The following is a 24319-nucleotide window of genomic DNA, read 5'->3' as shown; positions in this document are numbered from 1 at the left end:
TGGCGCTGGGTTTGGTTTTTGGTTTACATTTGGGATAAAGAGATACTAACAAGTGCAAAGGACCTATTCTCAAAGTGTTATTAAAAGACTGCTAATTTAAACACAGCTGCAAAAGGAAATCATGAAACTAATGGTGATACAGTTTATATCGGCAAAAGTGAGACTACAGTGCCACCATCACTCGGTGTTCCCAGTTCTACACAAAACAAGACCCACATTAGGTTTTAACAAGCTGTGTCTCATAATTATGCAAACATTTGGAATAAGGACAGTGTTTATAGCTAATGTTTACTCTTTGCTTGAAATTTTGCATAAACTGATAAATTTAAGAATCGGCAGTCTTTTCACTTTAAGTTTGCTCAGGTTCTGGAATCTTCCATCTTGCAGGTCCACTGGCTTCAAAGCTGAGCCAAAAAGAAACGTGCAAAAGACTATATTCCAAAGTACTTACGTCTCTTTTAAAGCAAAATTTTCCCCAGAAACTGAGAAACATTCACACAGAAGTTCTTACCTTTTTATCAAAAGTTTATTTCTGCTACCCCTTCTCCTTTTCTGGTATTGAAGATTCACTATTATTCATACATGAAAGACATAGTTTCAAAGTGGTGGGCTGACTTCTTTGTTAATTGAACCAACAATCTTAAACATTTTCCTGATTTCTAAAGTGAATAATATATCTTTGTAACTATGAATGATGTCTCATATTGAGATGGCAAACAGTAATCAATACTGACCAAGCCACTTGTGTTGTAGTCAAATCAGGGTGATAGAAATTACACTTAAATGAGGTTCCTTCCGGAACTTTTAACGACCCATCTATTTTCTTTGGATTTGTCTCGTTTAATCTGCTTTTCCTCTTCACAATATCAAATGATGCTTGATTTATCAAGAAATGGTAATTTGATCAAACTGTGTGAAAAATACTGTTTATTTGTTAGTAGGTTCCTTGATTTGTTATCTAAATTCCAAGTCAATTAAAGGCACAGTTACATGAGTCAAAATGTCATCTTCAGGTCCTCCTTCACACAGTAGGTGCTCGGTATAGGGCTTATTAGAAAGGACCCCAGAGACCAGGAAACTTCGGTATGAAGTAACAGTTTGAGACAAGTCATCTAACCCCTATTCTTTGGTTTCCGTATTTGTAAAATGAGATAATACCAAACATCTACATTACCTTGTTTGAAACGGGATAATATATCGAAGCACTCTGAAAGAACACCAGCTTACCTTTGTTCAGCCATCTACATTTTGTATAATCTTATCCTTGAACGGAAGTTACATCAAATAGTTGTAGGCACCTGTGTCTCCTTATTTAAAAGACTTATGAAATCCTCTTACTACGGTATACCTCAGTTCTGAAGGTTTTACTTTCCCTCCACAGGAAACGTACTGACAATTTTAGTTTGTCAAAACAGTAACTTGAAGCCATTAAGATTTGTGACAGATCCTTCTACTGGTAACAGCTTGAGGCCTAGATGGAGTATTATAGGCTACCGTGCTGCATGTGTCTGCATAGATATACCGTATTTTTACGCAAATAACACACATCATGTATTTTTGCCAACTGAGCGACCCCCTTGTGCATATTTTCCTGGTCACACTGTGCATGTTATATGTACGGTGCACTAGTTGCAGGATATACGGTAACTTTTATTCAGGTAACTTTAAAACTTTACAACCGTGTTTTACAGGTGGTATGTCTCTTGTAAAGGAGCCCTGGTGGTGCAGTCGTTAAGCACTCTGCTGCTAACTGAAAGGTCAGCAGTTCAAACCCACCAGCTGCTCCTCAGGAGGGATGCTTCTGTAAAGGTCGCAGCCTTGGAAACCCTATGGGGCAGCTCTACTTTGACCTATAGGGTCACTATGAGTCGGAATCAACTCAAGGGTAACAGGTTTTTGGATGTCTCTTGTGGAGGGAAATCTGACTGAAAGAAAACGTAGCTTCTCGGATTAACAGAATGTATCCTGTTTGCGTACCTCTCTAAATGAAATAATTAAAAAGGAAAAATGGTTTCAATTCATACTCTGCTTTGCAGGGGCTGGAGGCGGAGCAAGAAAAATTGTAAGATATCCTTAGAGCAATTTAACACAAAATACATACATATAGATCCTGAGATGTTACAGCAAATTAAAAAAACACACAGATCAACATGATCCAGATGGCTTCCAAGATGCCGTTTGGTGGGTGAACAGCCATTTTACGGTGTGTGCTTGATGGGTGTCTGTATCGTGTCAGGAAAGCTCTACTCTTCGTCTTCAAATATGAACGTCAGTCATCCAGGGCAGGGGGCCAGTCCACATCTACAGACTAGAAGGAAGAAAAGTCATTAAACAAGATATTCCTGTTCTAGTAAGCATTTTGTTGGTAATTTAATAAACCCTAAATTTATTAGCTTTAATATGCAATGGGAGAAATTGCATTTGATGAAAAGAGCTAAAAAATGCCACAGTTTAATACCCTAACGACCACTGTAGGGATTCTTGGGCCCCGATCAGTCTCTGAATTAACTTTGTAGCAGTATTTGGTTACTCGGCTGGATATTAATTGTGCCTTTTGACTTATAAGAGAACAGTAAATAAAATTTTCAAAATTTTATTTATAAATAAATCGGCACAAAAATTCAAGCAGTAACGCCAACTTTCTGTCAGAAATCTCCGAGAACAACTTGTATTCTTCACTCTGAGTCTCGCATACTGCGTTTAACAAAATCTATAAAACATGATCCGGAATTATAAAAAGTTAAGGATCTTTGTATTTCACTTCCGCAAAATTTTTATTTCTTTAAAATCCAGTTAATCTATCTCTGTAGAACAAAACCTTGATCTTCAAGTCATTATGAAATTACAGAAAAGCAGGCTATTTTGTCTCCATATTAACAAGCACGTTCCAGGTCTTGGAAGTATCAAAGCACACCAAGTCTTGACTACCCTACGGGGCCTATTTCAGAAGAAAGTTTTTTAATTCCATTGTACCTGTGTTGTTTTTGATATTTCACGTTTAAAGGAGAAATGATTTACTAAAAATCTTGTATTAATCCATGAGTCACTTCACATACCATATTCATAAAAGTTTTATTAGAGGAGCTTAATAATAATTATACTATATATGTGATGTGTGTGTCTTTTACAAATCCCAAGAAATACTTCTTTTGATTCTGTCTCAGAATATAACCATATGCCAAGTGCTCACATGTAAATTAATGAGTGGCTTCTCAAGCCTTAAAACGAAACATTACTTATCACATTCTTGTGTCTGTGTGTTGAGGGTGGGGGAGGGTAGGTACCTTGTATTTTTAAAAAGCGGCACAGGTGGTTCTAAGGGAAAATCAGGGCTGAGAAACACTGGCCTTGTGAAGCTGTGACACCCGAAACTGTTCTAAGAATTAAGGTCACAGAAGAGGAATGCAGCTGGGATTTTCCCAATAGCAGCTGTCTTCCTCAAAATGGTAGTCTCCCTTGGAGGCTCCCTGCAACCCTGAAGGGGTATCACTGCCTACCAACCCCTAGGAAAGGTGCAAGTTCTCTTCTGAAAGCACCCAGGTAACAATGCTCCAGTGATCTGATCACCACAGCTGTCTTCACACGGGGCAACTTGACCCACTTCTTATAACTTTGATACGATTCCCAAGTGCAAAATGCTGGCCTCCCCTAACAGTCTTGGAGAGACAGAGAGACGACTACCCCTATTCAGATAGTCAAGGAGCGCAACTTGTGACTTAATACCTATTGATGCTCAGGTAAGAAACAGTATGTATCCTAAAGACCCATTCTATCCATGCCTCTAATCACTGCATAATTTAACCTTGTTTCGGTTCAGACTGTCAGAGCTGACAACCTGGACCATGTTATAGGGGTCCTTTATCAAACTGTTTTGTTAATAACCACTGGACCATTGTACTTTCTGCATAGGCTGCCTTAAATTCTTTATAAAACAAAACAAGTATTGATAAAATAAAATGTATATGCAGGAATTTAACGCTCTAGAGGCCAAATGCACATGAAGGGCACTTTCAGCTTTATTTCCTTACTTGGTTTAAGGCTTGAGATCTGAGACCATATGCAAAGCACGGTTAGTAAACTGGCCATACCTTTGCAAGGATCATAAATGAGACCTGGTTTGCTTTTTTTTTTTTTAAGACATAGAAATTCCAAAGATAATCCCTCCCTACAACAAGATGACATTTTGACCATTGTCAAATAGCTATGAAGGTAAATGGCACTGTTTCATTCCTGGCTAAATTCGGTACCTCAATGTGCAAATGTGCACTCCACAATTAAGAAGTTTACCTCAACATCCAGCTCGAGAATGTCTGCGGTCACGTCCAGCAGGGAGCCAATGTTCGGCTTGGTTCTCCCAAAGTCTCCATGTACAAACTCTTTAATGTAGCTGGGGTTTGTTTAAGGAAAAAAGGAAGACAGCCGGGCAGTACCAACTGCTTGGTGAGATTTGATAGATGAAAGGGAAACGACAAACAAAAGCAGAAATGTTACAAAGGAGAGGTTATTTCTGAGCTGTGACTTCTGATGTGTGTCTCAGAAAACAAGCTATGGCAAACTGGTTTCTCCCAGTCTGAGAGCCAACAGCAGGACCTGGGGATCTGTGTTTGCATCTAACTTACCAAGAGCCAGGACTCTCTTTTCTTCATAGCTCATCTCCAAGTGCCTAACAAGGACTGGGTGTGAATTCTAACAATTAGCTGTAGTTCAATCCTAAAAAATAACACTCTCAACTCCTTTTTTGTTTGCCACAACTTCCATTTTGTCATCAAATGGCAGCTGGTATCTGCCACTTACCAGATTTCCAGAGTCACACACAGAATGACCCCAATGATGATGTCCTTGCAACATGACCCAGTGGCACAATGGCAATAGGATGGGAAGGACAATGAAAAGAATAATTCAGTCTTGAAGAAGGCCCTTCAGAAGGATTATCAAAGGGCCTAAGTTTTAGGTGTTTGCTAGCATGGTTGGCGTGGTTGGTAGAATTAAGTTAATTCTCTCTTTTTTATATAGGGGCAACTTTCTGTTTCGCTCACAGGTCTTCAAATATTGGCATCAACCACTAATTCTGGGGTCAGTAATTAATAAGATGACATTTACACTCCTTACATAGGACCCTACTGCTGCCTCAACAACATTTACCCGAAAGCCAGGATTCAGGAAAAACTCATTCAGCCCTTGTGTTCTATAAACCAGCACTTAACAAAAAATATTTAATATAATTTGAAAAGGAAAAATAAGTTTATTCCCAGATGATAGATGACATTAAATTTAAAAAATCATAATAATCAACAATCAAAATATGCTGGTATGATGTCCTCTCAATTTCTGAAAATGTATTCACTCTTCTTCACCAAATGCTTTGCCTCAAGGGTAAAACACAATTATCTAGTCACTGTCTTCTAGGCTAAACTCATAATTTCTCAACAGTTATCCTTTTTCTCTCACTTTTTTTTTTTTACTTCTGAGTAGCAATGATGAATGGAGATGGGCCCAAAAGTCCCAGAAAAACCAGTTAACAGGTCAAAAGTGGTTCCTGCTCACAGCCAGAGCGACAAGGCCTAAGTCAAATAAGCTATTTAGAGTGTACTGAGCAACGTAAACATGCAGCTTGTATATGAAATAAATTGAATCTGTGAAAAATACCATGTACTTCTGCATGTAACCATTTGCTATCTAAAGCTTTACCACACAACCTTTCTTGGCTAATGCCTTTAGTATGTGTACATGCTGGTTCTAAAAATGTTTTAGTTGGATTGAAAAGACATCAGCTTCTCCCAAAGGCCAGAGTATTTCTCCCTGGCACACCACAAATACACCCGAAGTTAGGGAAAAAGATTTCAAAAGACATCTGTATTGTGGATGAAATGTGGATGGGATGTGTGATTTATTTGAAATTCCATCCACATTTCATCCACAGTACGCACACGTGCTCCAAATGATACAAAGATCTGCCCACTGGGGTCTAAATAGATCGATCACCCCTTGATCCAAACCACAAAAAACAAAAATGTAGAAGAATTTAGGAATAAATAACCTCCACCCGGTTCAGATGAGTAAATCCCGGTTGCTCCTGTTAAGCGTGGGGACAGATGGGTTACAGCAATACAGTGAGAATGCTGTGTGATGATTAAAGCTTAATTTTTTTTTCTTACTTATATGAATATCATTAGTTTTATGCCACTAGAAGGCATTTTATCACTCTATACTGTTGGAAAGACACTGGTCACAAAACAACGTAACACCAAGAAACAAATAAGGAAAGACAAGGAACACTTTTGAAAAGTAAACCTAAAGCCAAAACTACTCCCTGATAAATTTTAATCCGCAACTCAGTTCTGATACGAACCACAAATGTGGACATTTTAACTCTGAATCTCAGCCTTTTCTATTTTAACAGTCAAAGCTCCTTGCAGTCTTTGAAAATAATGCTAATGGTAGTATATTACCACTATCAACCAAGTGTATAGGACTCAAACCAGTGGTGTGTAATCCGAAGCTTTTTTTTTCTTTTCACAAGCCATGTAGAGAAAGAATATTCTTCGTTGTAAGGAGCCAGTGGCCAAATAAATTTAAGACCGATAGTAAAGCAGTGCCATTCCCACCTACTACCTGGAACAGATGTTTGTATGCTGTCAGGACTGAAACGTGGTCACAGAACGTGCCTAGCAAAAAATGTAAAGACAGCAAACCAATCAATCAACAGGACCTTCTACATGCTTACTACGTGCTCGGCACTGTGTGAGACGCAGTAACCATGTACAACGAACAGAAAAGCGAAACCAGCTCTGTCCAGTCGACCCCATGTGTTGTTGAGTAGAACTGTGCTCCATAGGGTTTTCAGGCTGTGACCTTTCGGAAGCCAATCTCCAGGCCTTTCTCCCAAAGTCCCTCAACTATTACGTAACTTTAAAGTTGACCCTGAACTGGCTGCTGCCTCATGGTTTAAAAATGTCTTTGAAAAGCACAAATGGCCAAAAGAAAAACCCTGAAACAAACAAAAAGGATCCTTCTCCAATACAATGTTTTTCCTTATCCATCCGGGACCAAGTTGAACCTATTTTCTAGGACAGCGTTAACTCCCAGCAGGGTTCTGGTCAATTACTGGTCTGCAGAAGGATACGTCCCTGCCTGCGTCTTCAGATGGAGACGGAAATGGTGCTCATCCACGTAGTCAGTCTCCATGGTGTGAACAACCCGAGTTCTCACAGCCAAAGGCCTGCGGTGAAGGACCCGGAGAGGCGTTTTCTGGTCGATCTTTAGGTCCTGGAGGGCGACAGGACACACAACCATGGACTCAGAGCTCTGCTGCCCATGGAACCAGTCTTAGCGCCTTGTCTGTCATCCGTGGCTCACCACAGAAGCTTTCTTTAGGGGACGCCACCTGTCGCTGTCAGGGTAGAAGGTGACTGTAATAAATCTCATCCCCTTAGAGTCAAACTCTGTGGTAATTCTCATAACCTCCTCCACAATGACTGTCTGGCTCTAGTAGCCACACCATAAAATAAGGGCTTTGAAGTAAAGGATCCCCACATCTCTTTTAAGGAGCCCTGGTTGTGCAGTGGTTAAAGCACTCAGCTGCTAACTGAAAGGTCAGCGGTTCAAACTCACCACTTGCTCTGTGGGAGAAAGATGTGGCTGTCTGCTTCCCTAAAGTCTACAGCCTTCGAAACCCTATGGGGCAGTTCTACTGTCTTATAGGGTCGCTAGGAGTCAGGGCCACTCCACCGCACTGGAAGGTCTCTTTGGCTCTGATATTTAACACACTGACTGGGATCCCACAGTTCTACCCTGCCCTTTACTCGGATAGAGCTCTCCTGGAAGACAATGTTCGTTGTCTGACCCAACAGAGTGACACTGAGGATTTCAGGCTGGGCTGAGAAATGGTGGGTTGCAGAAGGTAGGCCGTTGGCATCCCTGGCATGGATGGGGCATTTGGCATGTTTCAGGGAGAACGCACACCTGATATTCACAGGGTTAGTGTTTGGTTACGTGAAATGATTTCTTCTTGTTGTGTGCCATCAAGTTGATTTCAACTCATAGCAACCCTGTAGGACAGAGCAGAACTGCCCCCAGGGGTTTTCTAGGCTGGTATCTTTAAAGGAGCAGATCGTCAGGTCTTTTCTCCCGCAGAGCGGCTGGTGGGTTCATATTGCCCACCTTTGGGTTAGCTGCTTCACTGCTTGGGGCCGTGTTTCCATGTCATAGTTACAAACACGTGTGCAGAATACACCAGGCCTTCTCAGGTATTTGTTAGCCCAGCCCAGTCATTGGAGAATAACAGACTGCAGTGTCTTTTCGCAATTCAGATGTTTTAGGGGTGCAGGCTTATCTTTCTCATAATTAGTACAAATTAGAGATTTTCCTTTATGTCACAAGACATTAAAAAATAAAAAGTCAGCCAATGCCAAGTTTTAAAAATAAATATTGGGCATAATCAGAATGCAAGTTCACAAGACCTCTGAATTCTCTAATCTCTTGTGGGAACAAGTCCCTCCTAATTTACATGACTAGTGAGTGCCTGAAGCCCTGCTAAGAAAAGGGAAGTTTCTGTCAAGTTCTCCACCAAGACAAAGAGCAAGTTCTGACAAAGACAGCAGTTGGAAGGTGTGGCCACTTTCATCAGAGCGCTGAGTGGGCGGCCCCATCTACCTCCATTGATTTTATGAGTCTATCATCCTTTGATTTCTGAAGCACTTTGTCCTGATGAGACATGCTGTCTCCATAGGGCTGGACATTTCTCTAGCCAACAAGGCCAAAAAATTTAAGGACAAAGCTGAACTATCGAGGAACCCTATAAAGATATGGCCTCCGCTTTAGGGGATGGCAATGGCAACTGACAAACAAGGACTAGTAACCACAGCTCTAGCCCTCCCTTCCTTCCACTCCAGCCATTTCTGGGACTCGGTCGACGGAAATGCCGGCTAAGTACTAGGCCCGCTGCTGCTTCCAACACACCGCTCAGATAACGCATGCCCACACACGCCCATGTGCAGGCACGCCCACACACACCGCACACATGCCCACATGCACGCACACCCACACATGCATACACACAATACACGTCCACACACACGTGCACACACGCACATATATGTGCACACACCCACACATGTGCACACAGGTGCACACTCCCACACGCGCACACACATGCACACACGCAAGTGCACCCACACACGTGCACACACACGTGCACACGCGCCCACACACATGCGTGTCTTTGGTGTGCTTGGACAAAAGGAAACCACTTCATTGACTCCTGCATTGCACCTTCTATCCCCACGGTGCTGAATTTTCAGAAACACAAACAGACCACATATGTGGGGTTTTTTATTTTTTCTTAGAAGTAGACTGCAATCTTACCAGGAACATTTTCCTATGTCAATAAGTATTCATCTACCACACCATTCTCAACAACTGCCTAGTGATGGTCACCCACAGAAAAGCCATCCGAGTAACCCTAAGTGGCAGTGATCACTGCTTGTTTAGACAAAGCTGTGATAGCTACACGTACCTTCGCAACCATTTATGCTCGCTCCTTGCACCTGCAAGTTAAGTATCTTTACCGAAAGGGGTGGGAGCAGGTGGGAGAAAATATGCAAACGGGCACAGACCCTCTGCCACTACACAGTCACATGAAGGAAAACTTCGTGAGTGCCGAAACAGGTGTTTAGCATGTCTCGCTGCATTTTACTGATAACTCAATCTTAGTATCAGTTCTAATGCTGTAAAACCTGCAAAAGCTGGAACCTGTGTCAGGTGGAAACCTGTCAGAGAAGGAAAATGCAAATACTTTCCACTAAAACAACCAACAGAAAAGTAGTAAGACTGTACCCTGTCAAAGGCAGAAAACTTTCGAGACCTGGAAAAACGAGTAGTCCCACAGAGTTTCGGCTCTCACAGGTTTCGCTGTGTATGTATTTACGGATGACCAAATACAATAACAGCATTGCTGAGTCTTTTCTGTGTGCCGGGCACTGTTCTCAGGGCTTTCTACGGTTAAACTCATTTAATCACCCTAACTACTTCTATCGCTGAAGAAACTGAAGCTAGAGAGGTTAGGTAACTCACCTGAAGTCACACAACTAAGAAAGGCAGAGGCAGGGTTTGCACTGAGGCAACCTGTCTTCGGAGCCAGACTCTCAGGCCCTAGCACCACTGCCTCTCACATGGGTTACGTGAATCACCCAGTCATTCAGTGAGCCAACAGTGAGGCCAGGGCTTGATTCCAGGTCTCACAGCCCCAAAGCCTGTGCTCTCTGACTTGCTGACATGAACTAGAAGACAACAGATTCTTGTGGGGCCAGGAGAAAAATAAAAAGGACGAGAGCACTTGGACTACCTTTATGTCATTTAGGAACCTAAGGTCCTCCTTCCGTATGGCTTTGTTTGTCCATATTAAGGCACTATATGTCTTGGTCTTCTCTTCTTCACCTTCTTTCATATGTCCTATTGCCTCTCTAAACAAAAACAGTAACAGAAAGTTTGTCTGAATATGTAAAATGCACACAAGCCTTGCCCAAAACTTCCCCTTTAAAAAAAATAAAAAACAGCTCTACTGAGGTATAATTTATACACCATACAATTCACCCATTTTTAACTGTAGTATTCAATGATTTCAAGTATGTTTACAGAGTTATACAGCCATAACCACAATTAAAAAATTTTTTTTTATTGTGCTTTAAATTTAAGTCAGTTTCTCATACAAAAACTTATACACACTTTGTTATGTGACCCTAGCTGCTCTCCCCCTAATGAGACAGCACACTCCTCCTCTCCAGCCTGTATTTCCCGTGTCCATTCAGCCAGGTCCTGTCCCCCTCTGCCTTCTCATCTCCCCTACAGACAGGAGCTGCCCACATAGTTTCATGTGTCTACTTGAGCCAAGAAGCTCACTCCTCACCAGTATCATTTTCTCTCTGATAGTCTAGCCCAATCCTTGTCTGAAGAGTTGGCTTTGGGAATGGTTCCTGTCTTGGGCTGACAGAAGGTCTGGGGACCAGGACCTCTGGGGTCCCTCCAGTCTCAATCAGACCATTAAGTCTGGTGTTTTGACTAGAATTTGCCATCACCACAATTTAACTTTAGAATTCCTTCATCACCCGCAACAGAAACTCCACTCCATACCCATTAGCAGTCACACCCATTCCCCATCTTCCCAGCCCTAGACTTAAGCCACTGATTGACTCTGTCTCTACAGACTTCTCTATTCTGACGCTTCATGTAAAATGGAATCATACAATACACAGTGTTTGGTGTCTGGCTTCTTTCACTTCATGTTTTCAAGGTTCATTCATGTTGTAGCATGCATCATCAGTACTTTATTTCTTTTTACTACCGAATAATATTCCATTGTAGGGCTATACCACATTTTGTTTATCTATATATCAATTGGTAGCACTTGGGTTACTTCTACTTTTTGGCTATTTTGAATACTACTACTGTCAGCATTCATGTACAAGTCTTTTGTGTAGGAATATGTTTTCATTTCTCTTGGTAGATGTCTAGAGATGTAACTGCTGGGTCACACAGTAACTCTTTGTCTGACCTTTAGAGAAAACGCCAAGGTGTTTTCCAAAGTGGCCGCACTTACAATCCCACCAGCAATGTGTGAGAGTTCCAATTCCTACACATCCTTGCCAACACTTGTTATTATCTATCCTTTTTATTATAGCCATCCTAGACTTGAGGGCACTGGGTTTGTTTTACTGGGTAGTGGGTGTGCAGTGGGATCTCACCATGGTTTTGATCTGCATTTCCCTAATAGCTAACGGGAAACCCTGGTGGCGTAGTGGTTAAGCACTACAGCTGCTAACCAAGAGTTCGGCAGTTCAAATTCACCAGGCATTCTTGGAAACTCTATGGGGCAGTTCTGCTCTGCCCTATAGCATCACTATGAGTCAGAATCGACTCGACGGCAGTGGTTGTTTGTTTTTTTAATAGCTAATGATGTTGGGCATCTTTTCATCCTCACTGGTTATTCACATATATCTTCTTTGCAGAAATGGAGCTCCTTACACCATTTTTAACTGAGATACTTGATTTCTTGTCATTGAGTTGTAAGAGTCCTTTATATATTTTGGATATAAGTGCCTTATCAGATATATGACTTGCGACCAAAACTTGCCTTGTGAAATCACATCGAGCAAGTCTACCCTTACCTGGTGACAAGCTGCAAGTCCCGTACTTGGATTTTATCAGACGAGTTATTAATTTTCTGTGGCAGGAGAAAAAGAAAAACAATTAGCAACTCTAGCTCCGTTACAGAGCTGCCAAAACATGGCAATTTCCATGTCATGGAGGTGGTTTACCTGCTGAAGTTCCTTAATTTCTTGTGAAGTGAAATGTACTCTATGAGGATTCACCAGCTCAATTGCAAAGGGCCTTCCTGGCAGCACACCCGTCATGAAACAGAAAGGTGTTGATGGAGTTAACATTTGGTCTAATGCAAGAGGGTTAGGAGGTGTGAAAACCGGGTGGGGCCCTAGAGGACTGCATCTGGGGGAGGGAGGAATGTGTGAAAAGAATCAAGGGGATTTTCTGAAGGACAGGGCAGTGCAGGCAGTACGTGAAAACAACTGTTTTCCCAAAGTTCCGTTGAACAACTCTGTGTAAATTACTAAACACCCACTAATTAAGCTGATTTCTGTCACATACAGCAATGCCCAGGTAAGCCACGCTGAAGTCCATCCTCCCAGCCTAACCTGCTAGTGAAATGGGAATGCTGTGATCCCATGAGAGGAAGGGGCTGTGCATTTCAAATCACTTGGGACTCACTCTCATCATCTTTGTTGTAAGGCAACACGTAAAATGAGAGAAATGAGGGTTAAGAGAGCAGAACCACTTTTTAAATGAAGAAAAGCATTTTGAAAACTGTACTGGTACTGCTGAAATGGTACTAAATGGAACAATTAATAATCAAACTTTGGGAAAAAAATTAGGCACTGCCTTATTAACGGATATACCCTTACAACCTACGGGTATGCAATAAGAACAGCCTCTGAAGAAATGAGTCCTGTTAAGACACATATTGTATATTTATAAAGGTGGCTCCATAACAGAGAAAGCTTCCCACTTGGAGAAGCTCTGGGCTCTGTCCCACTTTGGTTCTGCCTAAGAGGTTACGGTAAGCCTGCCGTCAGAAAACAGTGGTAATCTCAAAGTTAGTTCTCGTCAGGGGATGCTGCGACCATCTTACCATTTCCTAATGTTCTCACATCAACATCTTCTCTTCCAGAGGATGAAAAATTAAAACCTTCGGAAAGCAGATAAAAGGAAAAAAAAATCAGAGACATCGTAGCTGGCTCCCAACCTTTGGGAGAAACCCAATTTAAGGTCTTGGACAACCTACAGGGAACCTCAAAGGATGGCTGTCATCCCACTTAACCTCTAATAAAAATAGTAATGAAAATGATAAAGCACTTACCATTTATGGAGTGCTTATTATATGCCAGGCACTAGGTTAAACATTTTGCATGCATTATTTCATTTAGTCCTTATTACAGTCTAAGGAAATAGGTATTAAATAAAAGAACGCTGAGCCTCAGAAAGGTTAGATAATTTTCTCAAGGTCACACAATCAAATGGCAGAGCTATGTGTTTCTGCCCTCAAAGGCAGACCTTCACCATCGTCCCATGCCACCACCCATGGAGAAGCCACCACCCATGGAGAAGTCACGGGCAAGGTGCCACTGAGAGGCATCGCGTTGCCCATTTGGCCACAAGCTAATGGTAAAAACTCTGTTGTCTTATTTAAAAACAAAACAAAGTAAAAACATTTGTTAAAGAATTGAACTCTATGAAAGGAAGAGAAAGGGGGAAAAGATCTGATTCTTTAAAAAAAAAAAAAAAGGCACCGTGGGCTCTAAGATAAATGGATCCTCACAAACTAAAAGGGGCAGATATTGGAAGGGGAAAATGGTAAAGAAAGGGTGACATGGCAACTTCCTTAGATGAAGTGCTGCCTGATGATAACCCCACAGTTAACATCACAGCAAGGATGACTAAGGGCAGGCAGCTTCTATAGGCTTCATTTACGCTAACACTGCCCTGGTGGCAGAGTGGTAAAGAGCTCAGTTGTTAACCAAAAGGTCAGCAGTTCAAATCCACCAGGCACTCCTTGGAAACCCTCTGGGGCAGTCATACTCTGTCCTATAGGGTCGCTGTGAGTTGGAATCAATGGCAACAGGTTTGGGTTTGGTTTTTTGGAATGAAGTAGATACTATTGTTATCCCTATTTTACTTATGAGTGAGCTGAGACAGGAACCAGGTAACTAACTTGCCTACGGTCACACAGGCAGTGAGTGGTAGGGTCAGGATATGAAGCAGGCAGTCTGGCTCCCGTCTCCACTCTTGACCGCCGTGCTATACTGCTCACCACAAAGACAGCCCATGTGGACAAGCAGGACCAGGGACTGGGAAAGGGTGGGCTGTTCTGGGAACCCTGACTGCATGGTCAGTCATTAGAGCAGTAAGGTTTAAGGTTTCTCAACATAGAAGCTGAAGGCTGCAAAAACCTGAGTTCACACCTGATTTACCCACTCAGTGAACACATAGTTACAGGCTGCCTGCTACCTGCGAGGCACTGTGCTAGATGCCGGGGAGACAAAGGCAAACACAGCGGACATCATCTTCACCCTCACAGGCTATGGACTATAATGCAGTGATGGTTCGGCAGTAGAAGTCTTGCCTTCCATGCAGGAGACCTGGCTTCGATCCCCAGCCAACGCACCTCACGCGCAGCCACCACCCATCCGTCAGTGGAGGCTTGTGTGTTGCTGTGATGCTGAACAGGTTTCCATGGTGCTGCTAGACTAAGACAGACTTGAAAGAAAGGCCTGGTGGTCTGCTTCTGAAAATCAGCCCATGAAAACCCTACGGATCATGACGTTTCGATCTGCAACTGGTCATGAGGAAGGCATGGGACTGGGCAGTGTTTCATTCTGCTGTACGTGGGGTCGCCACGAGTTGGAGGCCGACTCAATGGAGGCTAAGAGCAACAACACGGACCATAAAACCGGGGGTAGGGACAGCAGGGGAGAGGTAGGGGCTCCCTGCACTAAGAGCACCATTGCAATATGAGCACAAGGCTTGTATCCTCTCCTGAACATCCCAGCCACGCTGGACAGCACACGATGAGGAAGAAGACTGCTGGGAAAGGCGGGACGGGGAGGGCTGCAGACCACCCTGACAGCTGTTTTCTCCCAGGGAAGATTCTACGTGCAAAGCTCCAGTGTAGATTTCAGAAAATGAGAGGCTTGAAAAGTCCCATCAAAACAGTGCTGACAATCAGCCCTCCTTTTCGGAATGGTTAGATGTGAAGAGGAACCCTGGTGGCGCAGTGGTTAAGAGCTCGGCTGCTAACCAAAAGAGCTCTTAACCACTGTACCACCAGGGCAGGTAATCAAAAAAAACCAAACCTGTTGTGGTCAAGTCGATGCCAACTCATGGCAACTCGAAGTGCTACAGAGTAGAACTGCTCTGTAGGGTTTTCTTGGCTGCGCTCTTTACAGAAGCAGGTTGCCAGGCCTGTCTCCTGTGGTGTCACTGGGTGTGTTTGAACTGCCAACCTTAAGCGAGTGGTCGAGAACAAGCTGTATGTGCTCCCCAGGGGCCTAGGGGGTAGGCAGCTGTTGCTAAATGGAGCATTCACAATGCCATCTGGGAAGCTGTAAGATGTAGACCCCTGAGCTATGGTTGTCTCACCTGCCGTTCCCATGTCTCCACCAGCCCTAGTGTCAGGAACCAGAGGGCTACACAGTGGCAGAGCCAGGACCCGAGACAGCTGAGTGGAGGGAATGGATGGGACACAGAGAGGTATTTCCACCAATTACTGCTAAATGAGACCCAACCAAAAACCAAATCAGACCAGAAGGCTCAAATTCATAGTTAGCCCATAAAACTCTCCTCCCACAAATCCCACACCATCAACCAGAAACGGCTGCAGAAAGCTGGGCTCTTGGGAAGGCCAGAGAAGCCCTAAACCCAGACTAAGGGAAAAGGGGTATTTATTATACCTTTAGGAAAACATTTCAAACTTGAGAACTAAGGAAAACATCCTTGAACCCCAGAGAGAGAAATACTTTTGGGGACAAAATCTGAAAACTTTTATTAGGGTACAATGATGAATAACAGCAGGAAAAAGGAAGAGGAACCACTGCCTTAGGCATCAGGAAATACATGTTTCAAACTTGTTTGGGATTTCTAGACTCACATTTTACCTTCCCTTAGCCTTCTGATCCTGTGAGTTATTTCAGCCTTCTGCTCAAAGGAACAGAGATCTCAAAACCAAAAACTGAACCAAGAGCAAGGCTATGGTACTCCTTGGGCCTGGGGACAGACAGACAAGGATTAGAAGATGGGCAAGAGGCCCAATAACAAAGGGCCTGAATATCAAGTTCAGTAGTTTGGACTTCAACCTGTGGCTGGCCATTGGCCAAGTTTCTCAGCAGGGAACTCAGATGATAAAGGCTTACTCGATAAGGGAAGTAAAAATGTACTGGGCAAAAATTTCTTACACAAATTAATCTCCATCTTAAGTGTCAAAGTTTGTTACTCAATAACTAGGGCATCATCAAATAGGTAACAGAACACGCCACTCTGAAGTGCCTGAGAGCCAGGTTTGTATATCCCACCTGGCGGAAGGAACGTTTATGCAAGCAGCTGGGCTGCTCTGGTTATCCCACAGAGCTGTAAAATTGTTGTAACCATAGGGGTGCAGCAGTCTGAACCATCTCCCCAGAGTTGTCAGATGGAGCCACTCATTAAAAGTAATGAGTGGTACATCTGAGAAGCAGAGTTTAGCAAACTGATCTGTGCAAATAGGGCATTTCAAAGAGCAAGGCCTATCCCCTGACAAGCAGCCAGTTGGCAAAGAGGCCCAGGGGTCTGCTTTGTCTCACGTGGCTCTCAGTGAATTTCCTCAACACACAAGTACAGATGTTGAGCACACAGTTACTTTGTTTTCAGTTTGGGGACAATTTTTCCCTCAAATGGAAAACAACAACAAATCACCTTCATGAAAGATTGCGAGGGGAAAACATTGCCAAGAGCCCTCCAGAACCCCTAGTGGTAAAGGGGCTTCCTTGGGGTCCAAACAATCAGAACTGAAGGTTTCTTGAACAGAAAGGGTGAAAGGTGGTTTCAGAAAGAGTTTGAAAAGGATGACTTTTTGTGCGAAAGCCTAATGTCCACTTCTTTATAACTTGGACAGGCACTAATTTCTCTGTGAAGATAACATAATCAAAATAATTATTGAGTTGCTCCCTCTATGTAAGAGGCAAAGTCTTATGAGCTCGCCAGTTAGTAAATAATAAATTGAGTACAAAAAACCTCAGGCAATAGCCCAGAGTCTTTACTGCTAAGATTTTGGGAAAATATTAGGTGGCTGGACTTACTATCTTCTCCATTCAGTAAACAATTCTTAAAGACCGTTAAATAAAGGGCCCCCCTGGAAAACAGAACAGAATTTCAAATTCTCAAGGACTCTAGACTTTCTGGAGCCATGGGGGCTGGATGAACCCCTGAAACTACTGTCCTGAGATAATCTTTAAAACTTAAACCAAAAATATTCCCCTGGAGTCTTCTTAAAACCAAACAGTAGTTTAGCTTTACTAGTAAAGAATGTCTGCCTTGACCATTATGCTCCTTTAAGATCTAAATGGGATTGAAGCGACAACAGCAACTTGAAAGATTAGATGGGAACCTTAGTGGGCAATATATTTATGTTAATGGGGGAGGAACAGCTGAGAAAAGGAAGGTGAGCTTGGGTGCACAACCTGAAGAATGTAATCAGTGTCACTGAATTGTGCCTGTAGAAATGGTTGGCTTGGAGTATGTTTTGCTGTGTATATTCCCCCCCAAAAAAAGATCCCACCTATAAAAGGGATGTGGTCTGAAATGCTTCTGGCTCCTCCTGACAACCCAGAGAGCTGGAAGGGACAGCCATATCTCATCCAGACCACCTGCCTGGTGTTCCCAAAGCAGGCTCCTCTTAGGGTTTTTCAGAGGGAAGGATGTATGTCCAATTGGTCCCTCAGAAAAGGCTTCCTACTTATGCTGGTAAATCTATCCTACAGAATGGCATCACTCTCTGCCTGCTACTCCTCCTTATGTGAATGTGATTTCCTGCGAGTGAAATCTTAGCCCTTTCCTCTTGTCTAAGGCTAGGTGGCAAACTCTATGGGGCAATTCTACTCTGTCCTATAGGGTCGCTATGAGTCGGAATCGACTCGACAGCAGTGGGGTGGGTTTAAGGCTAGGTGAGACCACAAGGCTTTATGCTGCCTTTGACCTGGCAGGCCTTTTGAGATAAGGAAAACATAAGCTGGACAGGACATGACTCATCGCACAAATCCAGCTCATTGATGCCTAGGAAATTAGAACACACACAAATTCCACTATGTCTTTGTGAAATGTCTGCTGTTGGTTCATGTTCTCTAGGCCTGAATCCATCCCATGTCACTGGGATAAGACGGAAGCCAGACATTTGCCAATGGTCATCCTTGAGCTAGAAATTCTTGTTTTAATTTCCCCATATTCTCAAAAAGAGGCCCAAGCTGAGGTGTCCCAAGGTCAGGGCTGAAGTGCATCCATTTAAAGTAGTTTCAATTGTTTTCAATTTCGCAGGAGAGAGCAGTCACCTTGAGAGAGGAAAGAAATGCTTGGTCACCTTGGCCCAAGTCCAGCCCAGGTCACGAAACAGGACAAGGAAAGCTGCCAGTCAACCAGCTCAGGCTTGTGGGTTACTCACAAAATACAGAAGACCTTCTTGTCACCCCCGAGAAATCTCTTCATGGGTGCCAATGTATTTAAATCATGAATATTTTAACACGTACTCTCTGCTTTAAATACTGTCAACAGATGGTCTGAAATTAATTCCTCCACTGAAGACTCCAGCTTCCTTTCTCCATCAATTATCCATGGAGTTTGTGGTAGATTCCTGGAGTATTTATTATATCTCCCTGCCAAAGAGAGGGAATGGTGTGATTAACATGATAAGATAAAAAGAAAAGCAACAACTATTTATTGATTGCCAGTCTCCTAGTTGCTATTATATAAAACAAGGCCTCGCCCTCAACTGACTGACAATCTAATCAGGGAGCTAAGACATAGATTTGTAGATAATTGAATAAAAAGATTTAAAGGTAAAAGAGATGGCTAAAGACAAGATATGAATGGTGCATCAAATGAGTTCTAAAGAAAAGCTCAATATGTTAATCAGGTTGGCTGACTGAATAAGTTATAATATTACAGAACGCACCAAAGACCCTTAAAAACACAAAGCAACTACTGCTATCACACCTATTAAATAATACTTTCAATGAAATAACCATCACTGATCGTGTACGCCAAAGAGTTGAAATACAGGAAATTTTGAAGTTGTTGTAATTAAAAAGAAAAAAAAAAAAACCCTACAGAATATGACTCACCACTTTATGCATAAAGCTAAACTAAGACAGGAAAGCTGTCACTGCCCCAGGGCAGGGTGGTACAGTCAAGACTAAAGGCAAATTTCATTTCAGCTATTCATACCAAACACCAATAATTTTCAAAACAAATATTGACTGCTCCATTACCTCCTGGGAAAGCCAGTGTAAGTTTTTTTTTTTTTTTTCAGGCAGAAGCTCTAAGTGTTTAGTCATTTTGGAGAGAATGAAACTATTTTTTCAAGTTGGCTTTCAGGTTACAAAACATCCTCCCTTCCGCTGACTTTCTCCTGACCAGCTGTGGCTTCCGTGTCTACCGTTTCCACAGGTCATCTCTGATGAAAACTACTAAAACCTGGGACATGTCATTTCCCTTTGGCAGGACATCTTCACTTACAGATCTCCTGAGTGGTCATAAGGAGTGCCTAGAGAACCTAAAATAAGCTTAGTTATCAGTTCTAGTTCTCCCAAGAGTTTACTAATCAGAAGCTAATAACAACAATAAGAACAACACAGGGAGGAGTCGGTTGAGGTTTTCAGAAAGCAGAGTAAGTTCACATGGAAGGATAGTCTAGACTAGATATTTTACCAGCCACAAAAACAGCACCATGAGCACATTCAATTTCAAGAACAGTGCAAACAGCCTTTGGTGAGTTTGGAGGACAAGGAAACTGCCTGCAAGACAAAATACATTTTACGGCTGCTATTTTCCAGACACGATATTGAATCACATAACCGAGATGAATCAGCATTGTCTGACACACACAGCCCTTGGGTCTCTCAAGGACTAAGCTTCTCCCTAGCTGAAGTTTCAGAACAATGAGGGTCTTTCAGGACTCTGGACTACTGCTCCCCCCATACGACAGGCGCACCAACCTAGTAAATCAGGGCTCTGTTACTCCCTTTCATGTCCGGGAGGACTCATCTTCCCAGATGATAATTTCCAACGGCCTTGAGATTGGGGGTGGGGGGGGTGGGGGGGTAAACATTTATCAGAGGTGGAAGCCCGTCCAGGCTTTAACCACTCTGCTATCCACAAACACTTGCTGCTGGCTGACATGACCCTCTGTCATCTGAGTATGCTGGTGTGCAGAGACTGGCCACACGAGCAAGTCCCACCTGTGGAGAAGGCATGCCATTTTTTTTTCTTTTTCCTTCTCACTTTCACCTAAACCAAAAAAAACCAAACCAAACCCGTTGCCGTCGAGTTGATTCCAACTCATAGCGACCCTATAGCACAGAGTAGAACTGCCCCATACGGTTTCCATGGAGCGCCAGGTGGATTTGAACTGCCGACATTTTGGTTAGCAGCCGTAGCTCTTAACCACTATGCCACCAGAGTTTCCCTAGGATCTCGGAAATCAGATCACAGAGCCAGAAAAAGGAGCATGTGGCAGGCGCTGCCGTTTCAGTTAAGAAACTCAGAAGAAAAAAAGAAACTCCAGCCAACTGAAGACAGGTGGGACAGCGTGGTGCTATGGTTTATTCTCTGCCCACCATCTGGGAACTTCCAAGACCACTAAACTAACTGGACTAGGGTCTACCCGTAAATAACTAAAAAATATAGATGTGCACTAATGCATAGCTTAAAAATTTCATACAGTTTCCCGAGATGTCTTAACAAAGAAACCATTTAGAAACTCAGATCTATTGCTGGTATAGAATAACTGTCCTCACCTTCTAAAATTCAATAAAAATATTTCCGTTATGAGACTCGTTTTTAGACAGTACCACTAAAAAGAGAAAAAGCTGATTCCAACCCATGGAGACCCCGTGTATGTCAGAGTAGAACTGTGCCCCCCAGGGTTTTCGATAACTGATTTTTCAGAAGTAGGTCTTCAGGCCTTTCTTCCGAGGAGCCTCTGGGTGGACTCAAACCACCAAACTTCATTTAGCAGCTGAGTGCCTTAACTGTCCCACACTTGGAATCCTGTTAGTAAAATACATGAAACCTTCATAATTCCATTATTTTAAATTTATTCAAGCATATTCTGAGGGAATAACTACAAAGACATTTTTATTTAATGACGTGAGTGCACTGAGAATTAAAATATAGGACTTATTGTATTTACTGAATTTCAGCATATCCTAACAAGTGAGGACGCTCCTGCGCTCTGCCTCCATCTGTGGAAATGCACAATGAGGGTGTGATGGGAGCAGGACAGGGCTGGGGAGTCAGCAACACTGATTCTAGGTTTGCTCTGTTACCCATTTGAAACCTTGGGCAAGTCACCTCCCTCTTTGCTCCTCAATATCCTCTTCTAAAAGATAAGGAAGTTGGATTATTCATAGATTCCAATATTAATTTTATAAGCATTTACTGAACACCACTATAGGCCAGGCACTGCGCCAGGGGTTAGGGAGACAGTGGCGACTAGAAGAAAATCCTGGGCCCTGAAATACACCCAGTCTTGTCTTGCAGATAACCCAGATTGTCTCCAGCATTCCCTTTGCTCCAAAATTCCACATTTCTTAGTTTCCACTTACTTGCGGAAGTCCTCTTCTTTTATCTTATTCAAAGCTTTCATAACTGCCATTCTAGTAAATACTGACTGCAGAGGGCAGAATGAAAAGAAAAGAAATTTTATTACCTAGACAAGGAAATGTCACAGGTGAAACACAGAACATGATGGGAGAAAATTTATTATTTTACACACTTAAAAGGAGGACGTATGTAACAGTTTCAAGAGAATAAATAAAATGTAAGAAGCATTCATAATTTCAGGTCTGCTACTGGTAGGCCTCTACAAGCCTCCTCATCAACCTTGTCTACGCCTAGACCCCCAGGTACAGCTAGGAGCCAAGGTCACCTTCTGTCCTGTCCCATGCTTCTCAAAACAAGACATTCTTCCAACACAAAAATGATGCTTTGAGTATCTTTCCCAGGCAGGCCTCAAGAGGAACTGAGACTGATCCATCTACATTTTCTTCCTTCCGTCGCTTCTGGGGATACACTATACGATTTAGAAATTGGCTGCCAGGGCACAGTAAAACAGAGTTGACCAGCTGCCCTGGTGCCTAGCAAGTGAAAGTCACTCGGTGGCCACAGGCAGACCCAGCAGACCCACTACACGGAACAAAAGGGCGTCTGCAACAACAATCCTACCTCACATGCTTTAAAATAAGCCAAGCCAGACCACGTGACATACATGCTGGGACCAACTAGGGCACATACAATACATATGAAACCCTGGTGGCACAGTGGCTGAGAGCTCAGCTGCTAACCAAAAGGTGAGCAGTTCAAATCCACCAGCCACTGCCTGGAAACCCTATGGGGCAGTTCTACACTGTTGGAATTGACTTGACGGCATGTGGTTTGGTTTTGGTTTTTTATAGCACATGTTTATTTTATACCATGATACAACGCAATGGTTTCTTCTGTTATGAGAAATTACATCAGACTGAAAAGGGGTCCAGTGTAGGCCTCGCAACAGTTTATCATCAGTCAGGGCAACGATTTTCTAAATCATTTCCTGGGGAGCCCCAGGGAGTTCTACGAGGTGCCTTAGGGGTAGAACTGAAAATAAAGTGCCTGTTTGATATGACAGAAAAATTGGGCCTGAAAGACTCTCAAAAGTTCATTCAATTCACTTGAAGCCATGAAGCCAGAAAACCACATTTAAGGCTCTACAAATCCCATTGGCCAAGTGGCCTGGAGTTTCTGATGCTTAGATAAAAATGTCCTTATCCCATTATTTAATGCTGGTACTCATATATTTCCTCAACAGGAACAAAAATAAAACTAGATCTTCAATATAAATATGGCTTATAGGTCACTTGAGCAGAGCTTCCCAACTAGTATGGCCGAATAGGGGCTACAGTTGTGCCAAGACGTTGATCCCTTTAGCTCACAAAGACTTCTGGGCAGGGCCTGGGGCAGCAGGAACCTCCAGGCCTGTCCTTTAGGACCTGGAGCAACTTCCTCCGTTTAGCTGCCAGGTGCTGAACAGATACGGTGAAGACCTAGGTGTGCCACGATGGAGAAAACAGCACAGCTTTCCGCTCTGTCTGCATTTCTAGTTATTTCTGCACAGGGCATTTGGCAAATGTTATAAACCAATTTTCTCCCAGTTCTGAAAGGCCCAGCAATTGCTCAAAGGGAGATGAAGGACCAATAGATGTTTCTTTGACAATAAACTCATTATTTTTAACAGCCATAGTAATAAAATGATGTCTGTAGAGTAGCATGTAGCAACGCCTGGTCTCTGCACAAAACTAGTTAAGTAACTGAGGCAAAAAAGCTGGCTGATATAGTGCCAAGCCGTTTACCCTGGCAACATGAGCTAAAGTACAAAGTAAAAAAATTCCAATCAGCTTGTTAATGTGAAGACCATGAATAAATGTCCTTTTTGTAAATGTAACCTGAAATGTTGTTGTTGTTAGGTGCCATCGGGTCGATTTTTGACTCATAGCGATCCAATGTGACAGAGTAAAACTGCCCTGTAGGGTTTTCTAGGCCATAATCTTCCTGGGAACAGGTCTTTTCTCCCTCAGAGCCAGTGGGTGGGTCTGAACTGCTGACCTTTCGATTAGCAGCCAAGTGCTTAATCATTGCACCACTAAAAGGGCTCTATTAATTATGTTAATTCAGGATAATCCTAAATTAAATAATTTACTTTGGATTATATTTTAAAAGCACAAATTTCTGGAAAACATGGATATTAGACAAGTCTTTGGAATGCTGCTGGTATTTACCAAGGATTTTCCCAGGTGACATAATTTTGGGATTAAAATCTAAAAGTTGAACTTCTCCGAATGGGTACAGAAACACTGAAACACTTGTTCTAAATTTAACGACATCAGGGGAACAACCTAGACAGCAACACAAACACCAGGGTGTTTGTGTGCTATAACTTCCTCGCCAGGGGCAAAGGTGTTGAGAATTGAAAACG

General features: G+C 42.7%; 1 protein-coding gene across 6 annotated transcripts in view; it reads right to left on the bottom strand.

Moving 5' to 3' along the window:
* Window positions 1–330: 330 nt before the first annotated feature.
* The window catches only part of PUS10 (pseudouridine synthase 10), an 88402-nt gene continuing 64413 nt past the window's right edge, over window positions 331–24319 (bottom strand). For 4 of the 6 annotated variants that reach the window (XM_064277008.1, XM_064277007.1, XM_064277006.1 and 1 more), the window contains 10 exons: window positions 21915–21979; window positions 20017–20102; window positions 18837–18962; window positions 13199–13255; window positions 12312–12388; window positions 12162–12217; window positions 10343–10460; window positions 7124–7266; window positions 4288–4387; window positions 333–2308 (listed from right to left, as the gene is read on the bottom strand). In XM_064277008.1, coding sequence (XP_064133078.1) covers window positions 2270–2308; window positions 4288–4387; window positions 7124–7266; window positions 10343–10460; window positions 12162–12217; window positions 12312–12388; window positions 13199–13255; window positions 18837–18962; window positions 20017–20102; window positions 21915–21979 — 867 coding nt within the window. In that variant the 3' untranslated portion in view covers window positions 333–2269. Of the gene's footprint in view, window positions 2309–4287; window positions 4434–7123; window positions 7267–10342; window positions 10461–12161; window positions 12218–12311; window positions 12389–13198; window positions 13256–18836; window positions 18963–20016; window positions 20103–21914; window positions 21980–24319 lie in introns of all 6 variants that reach the window. The other 2 variants (XM_064277010.1, XM_064277009.1) reach the window with 2 other exon arrangements.

This window comes from Loxodonta africana, chromosome 26 (genome assembly GCF_030014295.1).
Source record: "Loxodonta africana isolate mLoxAfr1 chromosome 26, mLoxAfr1.hap2, whole genome shotgun sequence".
NCBI lineage: Eukaryota > Metazoa > Chordata > Mammalia > Proboscidea > Elephantidae > Loxodonta > Loxodonta africana.
The sequence above is the reverse complement of the archived record's forward strand: the minus strand, read 5'-3'. Positions and strand labels throughout refer to the sequence as shown.